Source organism: Hyperolius riggenbachi, chromosome 3 (genome assembly GCF_040937935.1).
Source record: "Hyperolius riggenbachi isolate aHypRig1 chromosome 3, aHypRig1.pri, whole genome shotgun sequence".
Taxonomy (NCBI): Eukaryota; Metazoa; Chordata; class Amphibia; order Anura; family Hyperoliidae; genus Hyperolius; species Hyperolius riggenbachi.
Genome location: NC_090648.1, coordinates 96,838,401 through 96,864,595, shown reverse-complemented (window position 1 = coordinate 96,864,595; position 26,195 = coordinate 96,838,401). Strand labels below are relative to the sequence as shown.

General features: G+C 44.6%; 1 protein-coding gene across 1 annotated transcript in view; it reads left to right on the top strand.

Annotated features, from left to right (window-relative positions):
* The window catches only part of VDAC3 (voltage dependent anion channel 3), a 55,618-nt gene that overhangs the window by 5,651 nt on the left and 23,772 nt on the right, over positions 1-26,195 (top strand). The window contains exons 2-3 of the mRNA XM_068274636.1: positions 21,607-21,677; positions 24,609-24,658. Coding sequence (XP_068130737.1) covers positions 21,611-21,677; positions 24,609-24,658 — 117 coding nt within the window. The 5' untranslated portion in view covers positions 21,607-21,610. The remainder of the gene's footprint in view (positions 1-21,606; positions 21,678-24,608; positions 24,659-26,195) is intronic.

The window sequence follows — 26,195 nt, the reverse complement described above, 5'->3', positions numbered from 1 at the left end:
TTTCTTAATTACAGGTTTCCTTTAACCACTTGAGCGGTCTGGACGAGCTCAGCTCGTCCAACACCGCTGGAGGCTGCCGCTCAGGCCCTGCTGGGCCGATTTTAATGAAATAAAAAGCAGCACACGCAGCCGGCACTTTGCCAGCCGCGTGGGCTACCTGATCGCCACCACAGCGCGGCGATCCGCCGCGTGCAGCGGCGAAAGAGGGTCCCCCCAGCCGCCCGAGCCCAGCGTAGCCGGAACAAACAGTTCCGGCCAGCGCTAAGGGCTGGATCGGAGGCGGCTGACGTCAGGACGTCGGCTGACGTCCATGACGTCACTCCGCTCGTCGCCATGGCGACGAGGTAAGCGAAACACGGAAGGCCGCTCATTGCGGCCTTCCGTGTTACTTCTGGCCGCGGAGGCGATCAGAAGAACGCATCCGGAGCGCCCTCTAGTGGGCTTTCATGCAGCCAACTTTCAGTTGGCTGCATGGAATAGTTTTTTTTTTAATTTAAAAGAAAACCCTCCCGCAGCCGCCCTGGCGATCTTATCAGAACGCCAGGGTGGTTAAATTAATATTCAGCTATGCAGCTGACAGTTTTTCTCCAGTTGGGATCCCGACAGACTAAAACTTCCATCACCCATAGGAAATTACAGCTTTCCTGGCAGAGGACTGAGCTTCTGAGAGTAGGAAAGGTTAATAGTTCATATAGTTTAGCACTCATTGATAAGGGATGAACTGTTTCATTGAGCTGAGACAAAACAATAAAGGTGACCTTACATCAGGCGACTTGGCAGCTGATCGACCATCCAATTTTATATTTATAATCAAATCGGATGAAAATTGGTGCTGCCAAGAACATGCCCCATCAACTAGGTGACCAATTTTAGGCTGAAATTGTTTGCCTGTATCGATTGGACTTGCTGCGAAATCTTGGCCCCACATGCTCAATCAGGTTCGTGGCGGTAACGGCGCGGGATATCGGGACGAGCTACGAATGCAACGGAACCCCTGATGCTGCCCCCCTCCCCGTAAAATGTGCCCCCTCCACATGTGTGTGCATGAATACTTTACCTTTAGGTGCCCGCCTCTAGCTCCGTCTCTCTTCCTCACATGCGCGCCCCACATGGTGTGTCAGCCACTGTGCTGGTACACCATACCGTAGACCGAGTTCACAGGAAATGGAATTTCAATACCTCACCCTCTCAGTGAGCAAGCAAACTGCAGGGTTATTTCTATCTGTACGGCTAGATGTACAGCTGCATGCTTATCATTTACGCTAAACAACTTGCAGGCTTTCAGAATGTACCAACTCCACTGTTGGGGCCTGTCTCCCTTGAAGGTGGCACCAACCTATCTCCCATCCATAAACCAGAGCACACTGCTGTTCCAGGACCCCAGCAGCATATGTGTACAACTATCATCCCTAAACTGTCGCCTGAAATGATCACACAGGATACATGCTATTTAGCTTTGAGCTTGGGAAAATCTGCATCTCAGTAGAGCGCTGCTCAATCAATATTCTGCGAGCCAGCTGTTTTTGTTTGTTTGTTTTTTAGGCTATAAATGTACAAATGTTTAGGGCGGCATGAGATTGATGTGGTAAGACTTGCACTTATGAATATTTTTATGAATAATCTGGTAATTTCTCACCATTTAGCAGCAGATCTGGTCACTGTATGCAGCGTCTTTACATTAGTGCTGTGATCAGGCCAGTGAGTGTGTAGGGACCTAATAGATTACAGAGAAGAGGGCTGTTGTGTAATTTGATTACTGGTCATTAGAGGCAAGTGGAGTAGACATGAAAGGGGTAGAGGATATGTATCCTTGAAATGTGATCTGTCCTTTCATGTATATTTGTATGCTGTGTATGTGTAAAGCACTTTATTTGTCTGTGATGAATTTTCCATTATGTTTGGGCTAGATATATCAAATATGACTGAGGCACTGGTTGATAAGGTGCTCATATATTCCTCAATTTTCCTGCTCGATAAACCATTAGATTCAATGAAAACTGGCTGATATCTGGTCAAATCAAGCAACTTACTTGATTGTGCAGGATGTAAAATATTGGTGGATTGTGAAAGAATTGGCTATGGTTTACATGATTTCGATCGATCGGTACAGAATCGATTTTTGGTTTCAAAGCATGGAGGCACAGCATTATTCAGATTGATAGCGTTGGAGATTCCCATAGGACAGGCATGGGCAAACTTGGCCCTCCAGCTGTTAAGGAACTGCAAATCCCACAATGCATTTGCCTTTATGAGTCATGACTGTGGCTGTCAGACTCATGCAATGCATTGTGGGACTTGTAGTTCCTCAACAGCTGGAGGGTCAAGTTTGCCTGCCATAGAATCTCGCTTGCAGTGTGTGGCTCTGTACGATTGACTTTAGACCACGCTTTTAGCCCAGTAAAGTCAGCTGCTTAAAGAGAACCCGAGGTGGGGTTCTTCCATCACAATCCATATACAGAGGCTGGGTCTGTCTATAGAGCCCAACCTCTGTTGCTAGTTAGTTTCCTCCAAAGCCCCCCCTGCGCGCTGTCAGACCCCATAAAACACAGCCGCGCTGCAGTGTTCTCCCCAGGCTCTTTTAGCTGGGTGCTCCACCCGGCTAGTTTTGATGAGCACCCGGCTGTCATTAGCTCACCTCCTCCTATTCTGTAAGCATAATTGCTCACGGAAGCCCTGGCACTGCATTCTCTCATCTCACCCACCCGGCTACTTTCTCATGCCACCCGGCTACTATTTCATGCCACCCGGCTGGAAAAAATTTCTGGGGAGAACACTGGCGCTGGTGACACGCAGCGTGTCGCAGCCGGCTGTGTTTATCTCACTAATGTCAGTCTCGCCACTCCCCCGGCTCCTGAATTGCTCCGGTCCCCGCCCGCGTCCCTTCCCTTGCCGCTGATTGGAGGGAAGGGACGCGGGAGGGGACTGGAGCGATGCAGGAGGCGGGGGAGCAGCCGAGACTGACAGTAGTGAGGTAAACACAGCCGCATAGCGCGGCTGTGTTTTATGGGGTCTGACAGCGCGCAGGGGGGGCTTTGGGGGAAACTAACTAGCAACCGAGGCTGGGCTCTATAGACAGACCCAGCCTCTGTATATAGATTGCGATGGAAGAACCCCTCCTCGGGTTCTCTTTAAGGTGGCCACACACGATACAATAAAATGATCCGATTTTAGTCATTCGATAAAAATGATCGTATCTCTCGAAAAAATCGAAAGCTTTTTTTTTTTTTTTCATTCGACTGAAAAATCCGATCGGATTTCCCATTTTTTTTCGATTTAAATCGATCCGGAATGCCAGATATTTCTCTTCAATTTCTACTAAACATTGTATGGTGTGTGTGTTGGATTGTTAATTTATTATTATACACACCCTAGCAATTTTCTCTGAGTTTCCAATCATTTTTATCATAATTGAGGGAAAAATTTAACATAGGTGTGTGGTGCATTGGTCATATTTTTGAAATGTTACAATCAGTCAGAAAAATTTATTGCAATTTTTAAATTGAACAGATATTTAAAAAATTGTATGGTGTGTGGCCACCTTTAAAGAGGATCGGTACTGTCCAATTTGTACAATAAAAACATACCGTATCGAGTCACTGTGATCTCCTGGATACCTCTTTCCATCTCCACCGCTCCCAGCCGCGATCCTGGCTTTCAATCGCAAATTTTAGGCAGTGTTTACAAACAGAGAACATGGCCGCCAACCAGGAAGTTATGTATGTACACACACACACGCACACCCCACACACTGATTTCTTATTCTTTTGCATGTTTGTCACACTTAAATGTTTCTGCTCATCATAAACCGTTAACTATTAGTCAAAGATAACATAATTGAACACAAAATGCAGTTTTAAATGATGGTTTTTATTATTTAGTGAGAAAAAAACCCTCCAAATCTACATGGCCCTGTGTGAAAAAGTGATTGCCCCCCCTTGTTAAAAAATAACTTAACTGTGGTTTATCACACCTGAGTTCAATTTCTGTAGTCACCCCCAGGCCTGATTACTGCCACACCTGTTTCATTCAAGAAATCACTTAAATAGGAGCTATCTGACACAGAGGAGTAGACCAAAAGCACCTCAAAAGCTAGCCATCATGCCAAGATCCAAAGAAATTCAGGAACAAATGAGAACAAAAGTACTGTAATTGAGATCTATCAGTCTGGTAAAGGTTATAAAGCCATTTCTAAAGCTTTGGGACTCCAGCGAACCACAGTGAGAGCCATTATCCACAAATGGCTAAAACATGGAACAGTGATGAACCTTCCCAGGAGTGGCCGGCCGACTAAAATTACCCCAAGAGCGCAGAGAAAACTCATCCGAGAGGCTACAAAAGACCCCAGGACAACATCTAAAGAACTGCAGGCCTCACTTGCCTCAATTAAGGTCAGTGTTCACGACTCCACCATAAGAAAGAGACTGGGCAAAATCGTCCTGCATGGCAGATATCCAAGGCGCAAACCACTTTTAGGACCCGTTTCCACTATTGCGGTGCGGAATCGCCGCATATCACCGCTGATGAAATCGCATGAAATTCTGCGTGTGTTTTTTGCCGCGATTTCGCATAGGCAGGGTATATGCGATTTTAACCATGTCACTGCCTGTGTCAATTTACATTACTTTCAATGCGAAATCGCGGGAAAAAACGCATGCGATTTCCCTATTAAATACATTGCCTGCGATTCGCCTGCATTCCACACGCAGGCGAATTCTGCAGGGTCTACCGTGCAGAAAAATCCTGCACAGAAAAACGCAAATGAAAACTGACAAGTGGAAACAGTCCCATCCACTTGTATTGCTTATGCGAATCCGCATGCGTTGTCTGCATGCGGATTCACGCTACTGGAAACGGGCCCTTAAACAAAAAAAAAAAAACATTAAAGAGACTCCGTAACAAAAATTGCATCCTGTTTTTTATCATCCTACAAGTTCCAAAAGCTATTCTAATGTGTTCTAGCTTACTGCAGCACTTTCTACTATAACAGTCTCTGTAATAAATCAATGTATCTTTCCCCTGTCAGACTTGTCAGCCTGTTTTTGGAAGGCTGCCAAGTTCTTCAGTGTTGTGGTTCTGCTATGAACTCCCCCTTCCAGGCCCCTTTCTGCACACTGCCTGTGTATTATTTAGATTAGAGCAGCTTCTCTCTTATCTTTTACAAGCTGGATAAATCTTCCTCGGAGCTGGCTAGGCTTTCACATACTGAGGAGTTACAGACAAGGGCAAAGCTGTTTGCAGGAAGAAAAGAGCAGCCTGAAACTTCAGTGCATGAGAGCAGAAGGGGGAAAGAAACACACAAATGATCTCTTGAGATTCAAAAGGAAGGGTGTATACAGCCTGCTTGTGTATGGATGTATTTTCTATGTGTGGACATACTGTACATCAACCTACTTCCTGTTTTGGTGGCCATTTTGTTTGTTTATAAACAAACTTTTTAAAACTGTTTTTAACCACTTTTAATGCGGCAAGGAGCGGCGAAATTGTGACAGAGGGTAATAGGAGATGTCCCCTAACGCATTGGTATGTTTACTTTTGTGCGATTTTAACAATACAGATTCTCTTTAAGGCTCGTCTCAATTTTGCTAAAAAAACATCTCAATGATTGCCAAGACTTTTGGGAAAATACCTTGTGGACTGACGAGACAAAAGTTGAACTTTTTGGAAGTTACATCTGGCGTAGAAGTAACACAGCATTTCAGCAAAAGAACATCATACCAACAGTAAAATATGGTGGTGGTAGTGTGATGGTCTGGGGTTGTTTTGCTGCTTCAGGACCTGGAAGGCTTGCTGTGATAGATGAAACCATGAATTCTACTGTCTACCAAAAAATCCTGAAGGAGAATGTCCGGCCATCGGTTCGTCAACTCAAGCTGAAGCGATCTTGGGTGCTGCAGCAGGACAATGACCCAAAACACACCAGCAAATCCACCTCTGAATGGCTGAAGAAAAACAAAATGAAGACTTTGGAGTGGCCTAGTCAAAGTCCTGACCTGAATCCTATTGAGATGTTGTGGCATGATCTTAAAAAGGCGGTTCATGCTAGAAAACCCTCAAAGCTGAATTACAACAATTCTGCAAAGATGAGTGGGCCAAAATTCCTCCTGTAAAAGACTCGTTGCAAGTTATCGCAAACGCTTGATTGCAGTTATTGCTGCTAAGGCCTGGGCCACACTAGCTCCGGGTGCGGGACGCATCCGCGGTCCGGGCTCCGATTTTCAAAACCCGGAACGCAAACGGATCCGTGCTGCCTTTTTTGCAGCACACGTTTTGGATCCGCTTGCGTTTTTTGTTTTTTTTTTTGCTAGAGGGGGTAGCAGCCAGGACGGGGGGCTGCGGGCAAAGCGGCGGCCAGGGGGGTCACATCCCCCCCCCCCCCCCTTGCTCACCTGGGTGCCCCCCGTCCCCGCTCCCCCTCCAGCTCGCATATAATGTAATAATTTGTACCTAATGAAGTTCGGCGAGCCGGGCACTTTCGCCCACACCGCTCGCCGTCACTTCCTGCAATGTCGCCCTCTGTATTTCAGTGGGCGGCATCGCAGGAAGTGACGGCGAGCGGTGTGGGCGGAAGTGCCCGGCTCGCCGAACTTCATTAGGTACAAATTATTACATTATATGCGAGCTGGAGGGGGAGCGGGGAGGGGGGCACCCAGGTGAGCAAGGGGGGGGGGTGGATGTGACCCCCCCTGGCCGCCGCTTTGCCCGCAGCCCCCCGTCCTGGCTGCTACCCCCTTCAGCATGGCGGCCCCCTCCTTCACCATGGGACACTGGAAACTGATCCGTTTCCAGTGTCCCAAAATGTCAGTGAAGAGGGAGGCCCGTTTCCCCATTGATTTTCACTACCCGTACGTGTATACGGGTCCGTGAAAAATGCTGCAAGTCCGGACTCAGCGTTCCGGGTTTAAAAACGTATTCCGCGGATCGCACGCGGATACGTTTTTAACTTGTGTGTGCTGTTCCTATTTTTAACATTGGTATCCGTGGCTACGTTTTTCGTCCGGGACAAAAAACGTAGCTACGGATACGTTTTTAAATTAAGTGTGAACTAGCCCTAAGAGTGGCCCGACCAGTAATTAGGTTCAGGGGGCAATTTCTTTTTCACACAGGGCCATGTAGGTTTTGAGGGTTTTTTTTCTCACTAAATGATAAAAAACATCATTTAAAACTGCATTTTGTGTTCAATTATGTTATCTTTGACTAATAGTTAACGGTTTTTGATGAGCAGAAACATTTAAGTGTGACAAACATGCAAAAGAATAAGAAATCATGAAGGGGGCAAATAGTTTTCCATATGTATGTATATGTGTGTATATGTGTATATATATGTATGTATGTATGTATGTATACATGTGTATGTGTGTGTATATATTATTTATATATATATATATATATATATATATATATATATATATATATATATATATATATATATATATATATATATCTATCCTTTTATTTTTTTTCACCTAAAGGATTATTTGGAACACCATACTATTGAGCCCCTTTCGCCTTCAGATCTGCCTTAATTCTGCATGGCATTGATTCAACAAGGTGCTGAAAGCATTCTTTAGAAATATTGGCCCATATTGATAGGATAGCATCTTGCAGTTGATGGAGATTTGTGGGATGCACATCCAGGGCACGAAGCTTCCGTTCCATCACATCCCAAAGCTGCTCTATTGGGTTGAGATCTGGTGACTGTGGAGGCCATTTTAGTACAGTGAACTCTGTCATGTTCAAGAAACCAATTTGAAATGATTCGAGCTTTGTAACATGGTGCATTATCCTGCTGGAAGTAGCCATCGGAGGATGAGTACATGGTGGTCATGAAGGGAAAGACATGGTCAAACAATGCTCAGGTAGCCCGTTGCATTTAAATGAGGCCCAAATGGCACTAAGGGGCCTAAAGTGTGCCAAGAAAACGTCCCCCACACCATTACACTACTACCACCACCAACAACAAGGCATGATGGGTTCATGTTTTCATTCTGTTTACGCCAAATTCTGACTATCGAGACTCATTAGACTAGGCAACATTGATTTTTCCAGTCTTAAACTGTCCAATTTTGGTGAGCTCTGCAAATTGTAGCCTTTTTTTCCTATTTGTAGTAGAGGTGAGTGGTACCCGGTGGGATCTTCTGCTGTTGTAGCCAATCCGCCTCAAGGTTGTGCGTGTTGTGGCTTCACAAATGCTTTGCGGCATACCTCGGTTGTAATGAGTGGTTATTTTAGTCAACGTTGCTCTTCTATCAGCTTGAATCAGTCGGCCCATTCTCCTCTGAGCTCTAGCATCAACAAGGCATTTTCGTCCACAGGACTGCCGCATACTGGATGTTTTTCAGTTTTCACACCATTCTTTGTAAACCCTAGAAATGGTTGTATGTGAAAATCCCAGTAACTGAGCAGATTGTGAAATACTCAGTGGCCCATCTGGCACCAACAACCATGCCATGCTCAAAATTTCTTAAATCACCTTTCTTTCCCAGTCTGACATTGTTTGGCATTCAGGAGATTGTCTTGACTAGGGCCACGCCCCTAAATGCATTGAAGTAACTACCATGTGATTGGTTGATTAGATAATTGCATTAATGAGAAATTGAACAGGTGTTCCTAATAATCCTTTAGGTGAGTGTATATTGTTTAACTGGATCGCAGTTAGAGATATAGGTGAAGATAAATAATGTATAGAAGTAAAGATGTGGGCAGAATACCTGCTCCATTGGCCAAATTCGTCCACAGTATGCCTGAGTGAGCTTGAAATTACACATAGCCGCTCCTCCAGCCTTCGATATTAACCTCCCTGGCGGTACGCAGTTTATGAGGCTGCGTCCGTGGGAGTGATTTTTTTTAAATAAAACCTGTTTTAAGCTTCATTGCTAGCACTAGGCTAGCTACCTGTGGCCCCCAAGTCCCCAGGCACCTATCTGCTCCCCCCGATCGCCGCCTGCAACACTCACCCGTCCACGATCCCGCGAGAGCCGCAGCTTCCCAATTAGCTTCAGTCGTCGCTATGGCGACGATCGGACATGACGTCATGCGCAGTCCCGATCCTCCCCATAAGCGAAGCCTGGAGCTAATCGGGAGGCTGCGCCATCGTGGGATCCCTGGGGGGTATGTATTGCGGGGGGGATCGGGGAGAGAGCGGAGGCACTTGGGGATGATATGTAGCTAGCCAAGTGCTAGCTAAAGAATATGGAACAAATTTTATTTAAAAGAATCCTCCTGGGGCGATGCGATCCCCTGCATCGGCTTGCCCGACACTGTGTCAGGCATACCGCCAGGGAGGTTAAGGGATTAGTCTGAAAAAACTACAAATACTGTGGACAAATCTGTGTTTACAAACACAGAATGATATCCTGGCAACCCCCCTGCCTTGAATCACACTCAGCCCATCCGCACAATACACCGCGTGGGAGCCAGCACTGTGTGGTGATAGGATGAAAGCCTTGGACTCTGATTGGCTCCAGGAGCCCTGTGATGCACCTAGAAGGGGCATGGCCTTAGTTCCCCCCGGCACTGGATGCTCCTGCTGGTGTTTCTGACGGTGGGTGAGTTTTAAATGATTAAATGTGTTTAAGGGCACTTTTTGCATTCTATTGTTCTCTGAGGAAGCAGGCGGTTGGTTTCCCCGTGAAACGGCTGTTAGGCCATCTGCTACCCCCTTTGTCTTTGCTGCCTGTATGTAACCTTTTTGGAATAAAATTGCAAGCATATTGCTCTGGTGCACAGCGCTTTTCTTCTACTGCAACAATAGTCATTTGTGTGCTTGGCACTGTACATACACGTCTATCTCATCATGTCACATGTCACCTCGGTTGTCCTTTTCGGCTGTGGTATGATCATTAAGGGCTGCACCAAGAGGGGCCTGAACTTTAATAACTGGCAGAACTTTCTGTTCAATGCTTTGTGGATATTTCCTTTGCTTTCGCACACTGTGTATTGCTGACTGTGAATGCACTTCCACACACTGGGCTTGATTCACTAAGCCGTGATAACTCAAATATCACACCTTATCAAAGATATCGCACCTTATCAAAGATATCACGCCTTATCAGAGTAGCATAGCGAGCACTACAAACCCGCAGGGGCTCAGGGCAGGATGAGTGCCTTTGCAAATTAGCAGGCATAAGTTCGTAGCACTTGTTATGCTACTCTGATAAGGTGTGCTACCTTTGATAAGGCGTGATATCTAAGATAAGGTGTGATATTATCACGGTTTAGTGAATCAAGCCCACGGTGTGTTGCTGCCTGTGAATGCACTGCCTATACAACTGTATGGACATGTTCTCAGCTCTGCATTGTAACGGACCACGGTATCCAAACTATTTCCTCAGTGCATTTCTGGATAAAGTGTTTGAAAATGCACGTTACGTCGCAATTCTTCCAGCGATGAGGATGACCTGTAGTGTGTGCTGCATTATGCATGCGTTACGTGCAGGGCTGTGGAGTGAGAGTTGAGGAGTCACAGCAATTTTTGGGTACCTGTAGTCGGGAATACAGGCACTGACTCTGACTCCTAATGAATTTAAACTGTAATTAAAATAAAAAATATGATCAAATGTTCTATTTCACAGATAATAGTCATCATAAATAATTTATATATACAGTAATAGCTGTGCTTAGTCCACAAAAATGAAATGAACCCATCAAAAAATAGTTACTTGTGTTGCTTTAATAAAGCAGTCCCCGTATTTTTAAAGTCAGATATACATACAGTATCTGATTGTGACTGTATATATAATGTGTACACAGGAATCTCTTATATATACTAAACATCTATGCTGTAAGAATAAAGCCTGATGTGTAGCCTTGTCCCTAATAGAGATGAACAATGAGATGGAAGTAGGCCACTCTCTTTGCTCATGAAATCAAATAATTTGATATGTTGTTAAAATTTGGTTTGGTGACTACGAATTAAAGGGTACCTGAGAGGGATGAAAAGAAAAGTTTTATACATAACCTGGGGCTTCCTCCAGCCCCCTTCAGGCTAATCAGTCCCTCGCTGTCCTCCTCCACCACCTGGATCTTCTGCTATGAGTCCTGGTAATTCAGCCAGTCAGCGCTGTCCGGCCGCATACCACTCCCACAGCCAGGAACATTCTGCACCTGCGCAATAGTGCTGTGCAGGAGTAGTACGCTCCTGGAACTGATTAGCCTGAAGGGGGCTGGAGGAAGCCCCAGGTATGTATAAAACTTTAATTTCATCTCTCAGGTTTACTCTCGGGTACTAAATATGGCAGCCTCCACATCCCTCTCACTTCAGTTGTCTTTTAAAATTCCTAAGCGTTGGCAGTCAAGAGATGCATTTCATGTTACATACTTTCAATCAACAAGATTGTAATATGCAAATTAGAGGAGTCGGAGGAATCCTAACCTGAGGAGTCGGAGTCGGTGGATTTTTTTACCGACTCCACAGCCCTGGTTACATGCATTACTCAACATGCACAGTGTGAATTTAGTCTACATTTTTTTGTGTGAGCCTTTTGGAGTAAACAGATAGATCTGTGTAACAGTGGAAACCATTTTCCTGTCATACAGGGCTCCTGTGTTGGATTCCAGTCATTGATGTTAAGCAAACGACGCAGCCTTTTAGTTGCTGCTGTAACTAGTTTGCCTCTCCAGAGCCTCACAGAGTCCATATGTGTGATGGGATTTCCTGGTATGGCAGTTCAGTCATGTCCCCTCCCTCTCCCCCCAGCTATGCCCCTCATACCAGGGTCACGCTCCCCCCTGTGTCAGCCACAAATACAACTGTTTTGTATGCAGGACATGGTTTAAGAATCTCCGATGCTGGGGGGAACAGAAGGCATACAGTGTTGGGGCTTTTTCCCACTGCAAACCACAGACTCCCTGCGATAGTTCCAGTATTAACTTGTTATTCTGTGCAATTTTTATATTTGACAGTTCATTTGTGTTACATATTTTAATTTGCTTTGCTGCAAAAAGAAAATTGTACAAGGAAGTTTTGTGTGTGTGTGTGTGTGTGTGTGTGTGTGTGTGTGTGTGTGTGTGTCTGTCTGTCTGTCTGTCTGTCTGTCTGTCTGTCTGTCTGTCTGTCTGTCTGTCTGTCTGTCTGTCTGTCTGTCTGTCTGTCTGTCTCTCTGTCTCTCTGTCTCTCTGTCTGTCTGTCTGTCTGTCTGTCTCTCTGTCTGTCTCTCTGTCTGTCTCTCTGTCTCTGTCTCTGTCTCAAATACTTTTTTTGTTTTAATACTCCAATTCCATTTAAACTAGACAAGCCTCGCCCACAGCTTTTTAGAGTGCCTTGGCACTGTAGCCTAGGGCTTATGGGAGCTCAGTCTGGGCAAGAGGAGGAGGTTACTAGCCAGAGATTTCAGAGGCAGAGGGGACTGAATTTGTCAGATTACACACAGGCAAGTTGATTGCATCTCCAGCCCTCAGCCTGTGACAAACAGAACATGGCTGCTGTCATTGTATCACAGGAATAAATAATCATTTACTGTTGAAGCTGTTTGCAGCTAGATTTGCTGTGTAAACTATAGATAAGATATATAGACAAGTTACTTGTTATAATGAGTTTTTCATCTTGGATCCGTTTTAAACTAGCATGTGTAAAGCTGAATACCCACCACAAAGACCACGGAGGGTAGATCTGGGGATACGCAGTGGCGTTCCCCAATCCATCTTCCGCAATCGTGTACCATGGGAACAAATGTTGGGTATGAATGATTATCGCAGGTTATCGGCCATCGTTGACCATCATTTGATTAACTTCGTTATACAATGTTACACGATATTGCGCAAATGGTCATTCGTCATTAATGATTCGCCACAAAAATCTGTCTGTTGGTATGAAGCTTAAGAAGCTTTGTGGTGGAACGTTTTTCATACATCCAGGCTGAGTTTTCAGAGTCATTTATGTTCTCCCATTCAGTGAAACTTTAGGAAATCTGGTCTTTGGTCTCCAGTGTTTGATGATTTTACCTTTTACTACAGTCTAGCAGAGCTGTATGGCCTCCATTTACAGGCATGAGTTGTTAGCTACAAGATATTCAGGAAACAGCTATTGTCTCTCAGTAATTATGGTCATCTGTCTGGTACCAGTATGCTTGCCCAGGGGGGTTACATAAGGCCCTGGTGCTGCATTTGGGGAACGTGTGATATGACATGTCCTGTAGTATATAGCATATTCATTGTTCTGTCTCCTGTCCAGTGGAATGCAGCATGTATAAGATTCTGTCACATGGGTTGTTACTGTTATAGGTGATAGGTATGGTGAATGCTCACGTACACATTTGACAGTCTGTGTGATTTATGAGTACACAAGTTCACTGAAGGGGAAAGTAAGGCAGTCCCTGATTCAGAACTGTAAAAACAACATTGGCCATCATGTGTATAGGTAGAATAAAATTCTCGCTCCTCTTCTGGAGTTTGGCCTGGTTCACATTAGCCTTAAAAAACGGTCCATTCCCAGATCGGAAGGGAACGAATGCGAATGGATCTGTTCACATCCCTCCGTTCGAACGGATCTGTTCCTCACAATCCGATGAATGGAACGTAGGTTTTCTGTGCAATTTTTCCGGACCGCTGAGCCCAGCAGAACAGAAACGGATCCTGAAGCCCTGCACTGGGGGCAATGAGAAAATGGGACGTTTCTTCACACTAGTTGTAAGGAGAAAAATCCACGTTGGGGATGGGGGTCTGAGGGGATGTGAGGAAACTGAACGGAAACAGAGTGATAACTGATCCGTTTGCCACCTAACTGCAAGTGTGAACCGGGCCTCATACGTCTCCCCCTATCTATACCTGCCTGGTATTGGTGCATAGGGCAGAGCGGAAATCTGAGAAGAGGTCCTGAGAATGATGAGCTGTGTGAGGGGAGGAGTTAGTGCGTCCAATCCCACCTTGGGGTTTTTGTGAAGATCCTATTACGAAACCAGTTGTCCAGAGTTGTAGCAATTAGCCACACCTGTGACATTTTTGTGCATGCTTCACTCTGGCAGATCTTGTGTCTGATAATACTTGGGATAGATTCTATGTCTGTCTGACAATATTCAGTCCATATTTAATTTTAACTTTTAGGGCTCTTTTTCGATTCAAAACGCAATACACCAGCTATTTTTAAATAGCTAGGGTTGCTAGTTTAAAATAGGAATTGTGGAAAGTTTTTTCCATTTCCGCGATTCGATTTTATGTGAAGCGCAATCACTTCTACCGATTTTACTTGCAATTGCACTTCAATGTTAAAAGATAAATGCATAATCGCAATTGCATATACAAAATTGATGCAAAATCACAATTGCTTACCTTTGTGTTTGCATTAGGCGATTTCTAGTGGAAAAGAGTCTGTATGCTCTTTTCACACTATACACTGAAAAACTGATGCGTTTTAACTTTCCATAGCAGTCCATTGTGGAAAACGCTTTCAGGTAAAACGTGTATAGTGGGCACTGAGCCATAGGAAAACATGGGCATTACTTTGAAAATCAGTTGTCTTTCAGTTGTTACTGAGGGCAACTGATATAGTATAAAAGAACCCTTAGGGCCCATTTACACTAAGGCCTCGTTCACATCATGGGCGTTTTTATGCACTGTAGCTCAATGCTGACACAATGCGTAACACATGGTGTCCAGGAAACCTATTTAAATCGATTGTCCCCGTTTAGATCATTGTGCTGCGATTGCCTGCGCTTCTGAAACACTGGTTTGCTTGCATTTTAAGAAATGAAAGTCAATAGCAGCATTTGTTTTAACGCGGAGAAGCGCACAGAAGTGCATGGTAATACGTTTTCCTCTGCACCTATTGAAGTTAAACCACCGCATAGAAATACGTACAAAAAAAGCAAGCAGCATGCATTAAGTGTAAAAGGGCCCTCCCCTCTCATTTTATTTCCTTGCTATTATGCCGTGTGTGCTGTGTATTATCACAGACAGGCCTGTAAGTGTGCACTGAGCACCATCACATTCTGCCGTGGTGTGGTGTGGTGTGGTGTGTAGGGCTGGCTCTTCCTATATCCTGGGAACTTTGAACTTTTGTCATTCTCCAGGAAACCAATAAAAAGCAGCTCTGTAACATAAAGGTTTCCATTTATTTCATGTCTCTTCACATAATTTCCACCAGTTGCACGCACATTCCTGTGTTGCCTATAGCCTAGACTGGCTGGAAGGCCTTAGTCTAGTGTGTGGGGCGGGGTACTGCCTGTCGTTGCCAGACCAGTGTGAGCCAGTCTGCGACATGAAGACACTAACCCGGTCACCCTTGAAAATTATGCTGGTTAGAAAGTTCGTATTGACTTGGTTAGCCGTGACACTGATGTTTTTGGAATAAAGATGACAATCATGGCAGACTTAGGATGGCCATACACTATACAATCTTGATTGTACAGATTTAATAATTCTATGTAGTATAAGGACCAACAGATTGAAAAGACAGTTTTGGCATGCTGTTATACTACATGGAAATGGTGAGATTGAACAACCAAGATTGTATCATGTATGCCCAGCTTAAAGAGAACCTGAACTGAAGATAAAACGTCAAAATAAACATACACAAGTCATACTTGCTTCCCATGTAGTCTGCTCATCAATCTTTCTCCTCTCCTGTGTCCTGTTTGTCCACTGTGATCAATGGAAATGGCCATTACCCCATAACAGCTTCCTGATCAGCACACCGTTAAACTGTAATATCACCCACTTGAGCCATAGGGAAACATGGACATTACCTTTCATATTTAGTTGTAACTGACAGCAGCTGATATATAACTGACAGCAACTGGTATATTTCAGTTCTGACAAAATCTTGTCAGAACTGAAGGGGTTCACTGTAAGAAGAAAATGGTGAGCTTTTGAGAGGAACTGGTGGTGAGGTAAGTATGTAATATTCATTTGCAGCTACAATAAGTGTTTATTTTACATAATTTTACTCAGTACAGGTTCTCTTTAAGGCCCTTTTTACACTTTGCTCTAATCAGTTGCTGTCAGTTATAACTGAAAGAAAACTGATTTTCAAAGTAATGCCCATAGTTTCCTATGGCTCAATTCCTACTATACGCTTTTTCACAATGCAACGCATTAATTAAGTGTAAAAGGACTCTTACGGCCCTTTTACACTTAATGCGTTGGTATGCCTTGGTACGCGGTTTTCCCATAGCAGTGCATTGTGAAAAAGATTTCAGTTAAAACTCGTATCGTGGGAACTGTGCTATAGGGAAGCCTGGGCATTACTTAGAAAATTGTTTTTTTTTCAGTTATAACTAAGAGCAATTGATTAAGTGTAAAAGGACCCTTACCCTCTCATGGGGGATCTGGAAAGGAAAATGTTTATTATGAAATGGTGTACTGAAGAACAATCGCCAATTATTTTTAGCGGTTTGCTTTGCCCATGTGTGGCACTGCGGTATAGTGGTTAGCACTCGTGCCTTGGAGCTCTGGATCCCCGGTTCGAATCTCAGCCAGGGCACTATTTACATGTAGTATGTATGTTGTCTGTGTGGGTTTCTTCCGGGCACTCTGGTTTCCTCCCACATCCCAAAAACATACAAATAAGTTAATTATTCGCCACCCCACATTGGCCCTAGACTATGACAGACATGGGTCGGAGATGGTACGAACACATACATGCAAACCAACACATACAATCAGGAACAGTAATACAAGTAAGCAATATATACTGTATACTATATGTAAAGCGCTGTGGAAGATGTCGACGCTATATAAATATTATTATATAGTACAATGTACATTATTTTTTTTTGGTTCTTTCTTTAGGTTTTTTGAACATAAAAATGCTTGGTCCAATTAAGTCTTCTGTACAACCAAAGAATATCATTTTAAAGGCTCATACGCACGTCTGATTTTTCCAAACGACCGGTCATTTGGACGTCAAATCGGGTGTGTATACAGTCGGTCGTTCAGCTGATAATGCTGGTTTTGACCGATCCGCCAAAACCAGCGTTATCAGCTGAATGACCGACTGTATGCACACCCGATTTGACGTCCAAACGACCTCGTTTAGAAAAATCTGACGTGTGTATGTACCTTTAATGGCAATCGAGAAACAGATTTGGAAAAAAAATCTTATCCAGTTTTCTTTATTAAAATATATGAAAGCGCTTTAGCTGAAAATTAAACTGTTCCAGGAGTGCACTGCAACCAGATTTGGAAAACCTATTAATAGTCCATAAAAATTGTTTAGCGGACATCCATATTAGATTTTTCCAAAGTTCATATATAAACTTCCTTCTCTCCAATCTTCTGTGCTGTGATCCTCCACCATAGACACCTGATGGCATACAGACACACCAGATAATTTAGCCACTGTCAGACTGGCCAATTGTGCACATATCCAGGAAGCCTAGGAGCCTCAGGATCCTGGTGCCATCACAGGTGGACGTTGTTGGACTGCCAAGCGGTTCCCACAATCTCTTGCCGCATATTACTTCAAAAAATGTCTCTCATAGCGTGATACAGTAAAATGAATAAATCCTTTTATCTTGAAAATTCCACTCACATGTTCTGCGTGATTGTAAGCACAGAGTTTTCCACGGGCTCTCCCCGTGTTGCCAAGCTGGGTTATCCTGGACCACGGCTTCCACTCTTCCTACCAGCCAATCCACCTCAGCATGCGCCTCAAATTTTGCCCAGGGCAGCAAGCCTCTTCCTGGGTCCTGCTGATGATTTCTGTGCCTCTTTCCTGGCTTTAGCAGTTGCAGGCTGTGACCTCAGCATTGTAGGAGGAGGAGCCCGGGAACCTTAGTTAGTTAGTTAGTTAGGATCCTGAGGCGCATACATGTGTAATCAGCGCCGGGAGACTTAGGCGCAGGATACAGCCGGTATGGCTTACCATGCTGCACAAGTTCCCGGAGGCGTTAATTACTGTTCCCCCTCCAGGTCCACGTGGATAGTGGGGAATGATGTAATTCGGCTTCCAGCTATAGCTGGAGGCCGAATTGCAGTGTTTTAAAAGTAACTTCAGCTCCGTCTTCTGATGGTGCCGAAGTTACTCAGCGTGCGCCGCTATAGCCGTAATTTCTATTATGGTCTATGGTAACGCTGGCTGTGCCAAAATCTTCTGCGCTGAAAATAACTGCTCCGCCTTGGGCTCCTAGGCCTCAGGATCCTCCATTCCCCTGCTGCAGCATAGATTCGTTTCTGCCAACTGATCAGTTGGCGGTACACTGCGCGCATCCTCGTACACGTTTACGTCGGCAAATGCATCCTGCGCAGACACAGTAAGAGTCCTCTCTTACTGCACCTGCGCAGGATGCGTTTGCCGAACTGAGTTACAGCAGGGAAACGGCGGATTGGTTCAGCACACTGCAGGCGCAGGACGGCTGCGGGGGGCTGGTCGAAACCCCAGGTATGTGAAACTCTTGTATTTTCAGTTAAGGTTCCCTTTAACAACATAGCTTGCGTCATGTGGAACATTGTAAACCTCAGCTGTGCTGCAAGAGCGAAATTTCCCTAGTATTCCATTGGCAGCCTGTTAATAATTGACAGTCCTTTTTGTGTCTCAGCTATTCCTCCAGTACTGCTCCCCCCTCCCTCAGCATGTCTTGTAGTAGTAGTAGAGTTACAAGCAAGAATAAAGCATAGAATAAAGAGCCAATTCTCAACTCGCACACCACTTGGGTAGATACTCCTTATGTAACAATCTCATTTCCACATCCTAGTGCATCTTTTCGGCATATATTGCTTGTAGCGAAAACCAAAGGGTCATCCCTTCACTTATATCAAAGCGAATTTCCCCATAAGAAATGATGGAATTTGAAGGTTTGTTCCATATGTCACACACAAGGGTTCTTTGCGCCGGAGTGTATAGCGCTAATGGAAGAGCGGGACTTTGTGAAGGCGGATGGGCACCGTGCAGTGGGTGACACAGGCCAGGTAATGTATAAATGCACTCACAGGAGGGGGTACATTTTATAGACTAGGGGGAACAGCCCCGGGAGTTTCGTTATGTTCGTCTCTTGTCCCGATAGCGTTTGCGGTTACCGCCGCGCACCCGATCGACCATGACGGCCCAAAATATTGCAGAATGTCCAATCGATACATGCAACAAATTTCGGCCCAAAATTGGTCACATCGGGCATGCTCTTGGCTGCACCAATTTTCATCCGATTCTATAATGATCAAATCGCATGGTCGATTGGCTACCAAGATGAGAGATGTATGGCCACCTTTAGAGTGGAGATCTGAGTCTCAGCTGATTGGTGTGCTACAAAACAATATACTGTACAACATTTTACCAGCACACTCTTTACCCAGTGCTGTCCGTGAGGCCCGGCTCTAGATAATGCTGTATGGCACACAGTCTTTGTGCTGCACTTGTCAAATCATTTCATTTGTTTTTCTATTGAGCACTGAGTAGTAAAAATGAAAGAGAAACCTTGATGTGCTGTGCGACTAACAGGGAGATATTTCAGAAATGTGTATAATGCAGGCCGTGTGTTGTTACCACTGTTACTTATGAGTAGGTATAGATTGCACTGTACAGCTTCAATGTGTGCATTCTGTTCTTATAAATGGATTAGATCATTGTAATATAAGAGGCTTATTCCAGGGTGCCTCTTGCGGCGAGCCAGGGATAACCTATCTGCACAATGGATCCTGTCTTCTGCTGCATGCTGAATGCCATTAGTTAATGGGTCATGTGACTGCAGCTGTCGGCTCCTATAATGTACATGTAGAGCCAATTCTAAATTTATTGCAGGGTCATGTTGTAGGAATGGGGTTTGTGATTCAAACCTTGCATAATTACATTGTGTCGAATGGTAATTTATTACTTAAAGGACTACTAAATAAAATACATGTGTATGTAAATATATCAAAATTTACATTTATTCCAGAATAAAATGCACTATAAATGTATTTTTTCTTATTTTCCTATGTCACTATCAGTTACAGTAGTTAGTACAAACCTGACAGATCTGACATGTTTTGGACTAGTCCATTTTCTCATGGGGCAGCATCAGAGCTTGCTTTATTTTCAAAAGCACTAAATGGCAGTTGTTCAATCCAGCTGCCCAAACAGTGTGCAAATGAGTAAGGAGGCAGGCAGGCATATTTGTTAAAGGGACTCAGAGCACCTCTCATGGGCATGCCTTTAAGACTGACCAGTACTGCAAAGTACTTAAAGATGCATACCTTTCAGTAGCTTGTGCTCTCCTCTCTTTCATTTGATGCCTGTTCTTGACTCGCCGTTCTACTCCAAATTGTTTTCTTTGGATATCAATTTAAAAATCGCGGCTGCCGTCTTGGCTATGTTATAACTTCCGGGTCACCCCTGTCTTCTCTGTTAGAGATATGCATCACTGAAGGAAGCAGGAAGAGGAAGTGACACGCATAGCCATTGCAAGAGGCTCCTCCAGAGGGGTCATAGCACGACTTTGTTGGGACTCGTCTGGCTTAAAGGCATGCCCATGAGAGGTGCTCGGAGTCCCTTTAAAGGACAACTGTAGCGAGAGGTATATGGAGGCTGCCATATTGATTTTCTTTTAAGCAATGCCAGTTGCCTGACTATCCTGCTGATACTCTGCCTCTAATACTTTCAGCCATAGACCCTGAACAAGCATGCAGCAGATCAGGTGTTTTTGACATTTTTGACAGATCTGACAAGGTTAGCTGCATGCTTGTTTCTTGTGTGATTCCACAGACAAATAGCTCAGCAGGGCTGCCAGGTAACTGGTATTGCTTAAAAGGAAATCAATATGACAACCTCCATATACCTCTCACTATAGTTCTCCTCCTTTAAGCTCCTCTCTAGGGAGTGAGAAGAATAAAGCTAATACTGAGAGTCCCCCATGAGGAAATGCACTAGTCCAAACCCTGTGAGATCTGTCAGATTTTTTTATTTTTTTTTTACTACCTACTGTAAGCAACAGTAGCATAAAAGAAAAGTCATTTAGCGCACATTTTACTCTTGGAAAAATATACAGTACTTCCTATATTTTAAACAGTGTTCCATATTTATAGTGTCCTTAGCCCCCTGTAGTCCCCTATAGACAGGATTTAAAGTGGGTCCGAGATAAACTTTTACTCATTGCATAATTGTGTTCCTTTCATATAGTTTATAGGGCATTCCTCAAGCCAAATACTTTTTTTTTGTTTTAATACTAAACAAGCCTCGCCCACAGCTCCTTTTGTGCCTTGGCACTGCAGCAAGGGCTTATGGGAGCTCAGTCTGGGCAGGAGGAGGAAGAGGAGGTTACTAGCCATTGATTTCAGAGGCACGGGGAGGTGGACAGGGGACTGAATTTACACACAGGCAAGCTGATAGCATCTCCAACCCTCAGCCTGTGACAATGTGACAAACAGAACATGGCTGCCCTCATTGTATCACAGGAATAAATAATCATAAACTTTTGAAGCTAGATATGCTGTGTAAACGATCTAAACCTTAGATAAGCTATATAGACAAGTTACTTGTTATAGTTAGTTTTTCATCTCAGATTCGCTTTAAGGGGACATGCAGTATCTTTTTTTCAGCTATTACTACCAACACAGGTCACGTTGTAGGTCAGATTGTATTGAGATTCACTGTAATGTGTGGAATGTTCTGATCAAGGCAAGATTTTCTAATTAGTGGCTGCACACAATCTTACCTTTCCTTTTTTTATAAACTGAAAAATTACGGTCGTTTTCCCCCCACAGAATCATGGCGGTACCTCCCAACTACGCAGACCTGGGCAAGGCAGCCCGTGATGTTTTTAATAAAGGCTATGGTAAGTTTCTTTCAGTTATCAAGTGTCTAGTCTTGCATGTTCTGCTGAAATTGAACACAGATGTAGGAAGTAGAGCTGTTGCCTGTGGCAGCCTGCTGACAATAAGGGATGTATAATAAAAGGACAAACTTTTAGAGCTCTCACACAATCAAAGTCTCAAATATGAGGCGTTACAAAGTGCAGTGCAGCTTTCTGTTTTGTTGGTGTTCTGGGGGATTCCCAGCTGTGTTGTTAGAAAAGCTAATGTCTCCCATGTGATGTGATGGTCCACTGTTAGCTGTGCAAGGGATTCACATATCTACTTTTAGTCAAAATGGCAAAAGTCACAAGATATTACCTAAATAAATTGTATTATGTTAAGTAAAATTGTTTCTGTTTACATCATAAGAATCAGTCACCAGCATTATGTTTGGTCTGCTCAGACCACTAGGGAAGCTATACAGGAGGTAAAGCCCTAGATCATCACTAGGGAAGCCATATTGTGGAGGGAAAGCAGTAGACCCCAGAGAACTGTATAGGAAAAGGGGGCACTAGACACCAGGGAACTGTATAGAGGAGGGAGGAATTCTACTAGACACCAAGTAACTGTATAAGGGAGGGGGTCAGTAGACACCAGGGAACTTAATAGAGGAGAAAGCGGGGCCACTCGACACCAGGTACTGGTATAGAGGGGGGGGGGCACTAGACACCAGGGAAATGTATAAGGGAGGAAAGGGTGGCACTAGACACCAGGAAACTGTATAGAGAAGGGAGGGGTCCCATTAGACACCAGGGAACTGTATAAGGGAGGGAAGGGGGTCACTAGACAGCAGGGAACTGAATAGAGGAGGAAGCGGGGCCACTCGACACCAGGTACCGGTATAGAGGAGGGGGGACATTAGACACCAGGGAACATCATAAGGGAGGGGTGTGTTGCTCTGTGATTCGGTCAGTGTTCCATTTTTTTCAGCCCACTTTGTATTATATTGACAATAAGCGCAATGGCACCAGTCCATTTCAGGCCTTCATCAGCCCTTTATCTCAGGGAAAAGACAGATTCCGCTGACAGTTAGCAGCAGCTTTGATGCTTTGTGGGTGCCACTTCATGGCAGTAAAAAAGAATGGTAAAGCAATAGTGCTTTGTAAGAATGCTCACTGCCTTAAAAAAAGTTATGTTGCAGTGGACAACACCGGTAATGCATACTCTGGGTTTTGTCTCTCGTATACTGTGAACTGAATTGATGGCTTGACTAGTCCAGAAATATCCAAATCCAGAGTCTCTCCATCTAATAGGAAGTATACATTGGTGCTGTCTGGCTTTTGTCACTTTAATTTGGAAAGATGAGGCTGTCAGACCCAGTCATTGTGACATCTGCTTCATACATCTGTTTTCTTTGAAAATGATAGAACTGGCTGATAGCAGGCCCCTTTGATTGCATGATACACACAAGCAGTGGCAGATTGCCATGTCTCCCCTATTATTATTGAGTGTTTTATGCATTTAGAATTGTATCTAGAAGACTGTTTTGATTACCTTTATATGATACGTTCTGAGTAGAGTCCAGTCACAATGTATATTTTCTTTTTCAGTCATTGCAATGCTGGTGATCCAGTCCTGTCAGATCAGCATTTTAGAAGCACAGGCTTTGCCATCTGAGAGGAGAGCGTTTTAATAACAGCGCAGGAGATTTGGGCGCAGCCGTCGCCACCATAGGTCGTAATAGGAATTACAGCTATTGCGGCGCACAGTGAGTAATTTGGGGTTCGTCAAAAGGCGGAGCACAAATTACTAAAAATACACTGTCATTTGTCTGCCAGCAATAGCTGGTAGCCGAATTACGATCTGGAGGGGGAATAGTAATTAACGCCACTGGGACTTGTGCAGGAGTGGGGTAAGCTGCATATCGGCTTTACCCAGCGCCCAAATTTCCCGGTGGCAGATTCATAGGCACGCTTTGAGAGGCCCCTGTTCTGCTGCCAGTCCCTCCACCATAATGGCTAGAACAAGAACCTGGTCATGGCACTGGTAGGGCCTGTGCATGGAAATTTGTATTTGTGCACCAACACGCTGTAAATGAGTGGACCAGTCCATTTTTTGCTAAATTGGCCACTGCGGCTTTAAGGCCTCGCTGCAGGGCCGCACAACACAGCACACAAGTGATTTCCCACAGAGCTCTCTGATCCCTGCCAGGATGTGTTTTTTTTTTTTTTTTTTTTTTTAAATATTTATTACAATTTTTTTTTTTTTTTTCCAATCCCCGTGATCAGCTGTCATAGGCTGATCACGGTCACGTCTGTGTCCCCCAGGGAGCACTGCCATAGATCGCAGCACTGTACCCTGTTAAAAGACAGCAATTTCACCATCTAACAGTCTCCTAGCGGCGATCGCTGCTGGGAGAATGAAGGCGGCGTAGAGTTCCGTCATCCAATCAGGGATGCGCGCACGATCTCCTGCAAACCAGGCCCGCGGGACCTTTACGGCGTTAGGTGGTCCTGGGGCTGCCGCGGCCACGCCTATCGGTGTGACGCGGTCGGCTAGTGGTTGTTACCTGGTGTCTCGTGAACCTCCTCCCTCCCCTATAGAGTTCTCTGGTGGCAAGTAGTCTCCCTGCTCCCTATACAGTTCCCTGGTGTCTGGTGGTCCCTTCCCTCTTACAGTTCCCTGGTGTCCTTTGGCCCCACTCCCTCCCATGTACAGTTCCCTGGTGTCCAGTTGGCCCTACCCTCCCTTATACAATTTCCTGGTGTCTAGTGGTCCCCTCCCTCCCTCCCTCTATACAGATCCCTGTTGTCTAGTGATCCCCTCCCTCCCCTATACAGTTCCCCCCAGATGTATAGAAAAAAAAATATGTAAGTACTCTTATGACAAACATGCTTGTCTTTTGTGAGTACAGCTGAGCAGCTAGTTTGGTGAAGCTGGAAATCTAATGCTGTGATGACTCTCTGTTTCAGGGTTCGGTCTGGTGAAGTTGGAGCTGAAGACAAAGTCCTCCAGTGGGGTTGTAAGTGGCTGTCTAGATAATTGTGTATCATTGTACGGTATTCACAGCTGCTGCTGTTTTTTGTAATGTGATCTTCCCTTCTCTTCTTCATGCGGCTTGGAAAAAACCTAAAGATGGTAAGACAAAAGACTTTCCCCATTTGTAATAAAGGGCCAGGGCATGGGGTTTGGGTATCGCCTACCATCTATGTTCCATCACATAACACTTACTGCCATTCACATCTGACAGTAATAGCGCCACTCCTCAGCTGCCGTCGTGTTACCCCTGCCTTGCCCATTAACCTTCTACACGTTACCTGAGTGCTGGATCACTGCATTGAGATGAAACGAAAGGCGCACTAGTGCACACAGAATGAAATAAAACCAATTTTAGTACAGTTTGGATGACTTTTTCCTTTTGCTTTTTTCCCCACTCCTGTCTGGGTGCCCATCTGGGAGATTCTGGCATTTATTATCCAAGTGACATGGCAGACAACAGATTAAACTACAGAAACACCGCTCCTGGATAGCTGAACGGCGGTGCCAAAAAAATGATTTGCCTGCGCGCTTCAGAGTTAAACTTACAAAGAGGCTTTACACACATTCAGAAAGGCTCTCTCAGCAGCCAAACATTCAACCTTCAACTCCCTGTATCTCTGGAATTAATTCATCAAGCAGCACAGTTTATGATTCACGCCCTTTGTCACTTTCTTTAGTGAAAAAAAAAACATCAGAAAAAGCTTCACCCAGCAGCCTCCTCTCTCCATACAAACCCCAAACCTTTTATCCCCCTAACCTTTTCTCACCACTATGTAAACTCACTGATTCTTGTCTGATCTCTAAATCATGCCCCACTATTTGCCCCCTTGACCCCATTTTCTCTTACCTCATTATTCCCCTATACTCATCTCACCTGCCTTAAACTTCCTCTTCAACCTTTCTCTCACCAAAGGCCATCTTTCCATCCACACTCAAACTAGTCCTCAATGCCTAAACTCAAATAAACCTTCTCTTAACCCCCTTTTCCATGCCAAACTACCGCCCTATTTCTCTCCTCCTCTTCTGTTCCAAACTACCTAAGTGTTATGTCTACACTGACTTAGTCCGTCGCCTCAGTGCTAATTCTCTGTTTGACAACCTCCCATCTGGATTCCGCCCCAGCCACTCAACCAAAACTGCCCTACTCAAAGTAACAAACAACCTGGCAACTGCTACATCTAAAGGCCTCTATTCTTATCCTCCTAGTTCTCTCTTCTGCTTTTGACACAGTGGACCACCCTCTCCTTCTCCAAATCCTATCATCCATGGGCATTCAGGGTATTGCTCTCTCCTGGCTTCCCTCTTATTTCGTAGATAGTACCTTCAGAGTCGCTCATTCCGACACCACCTCCTCTCCAAGACTCCTCACTGTTGGAGTTTTTCACGGCTCAGTCCTCAGACCTCTTCTTTTCTCTATACACTTATGGTCTTGGTCAACTCATTAGTTCCTTTAGCTTCCAATATCTATATGCTGATGATACCCAAATCAGCACCTGACTTGGATACTTTAAAAGCTTGTG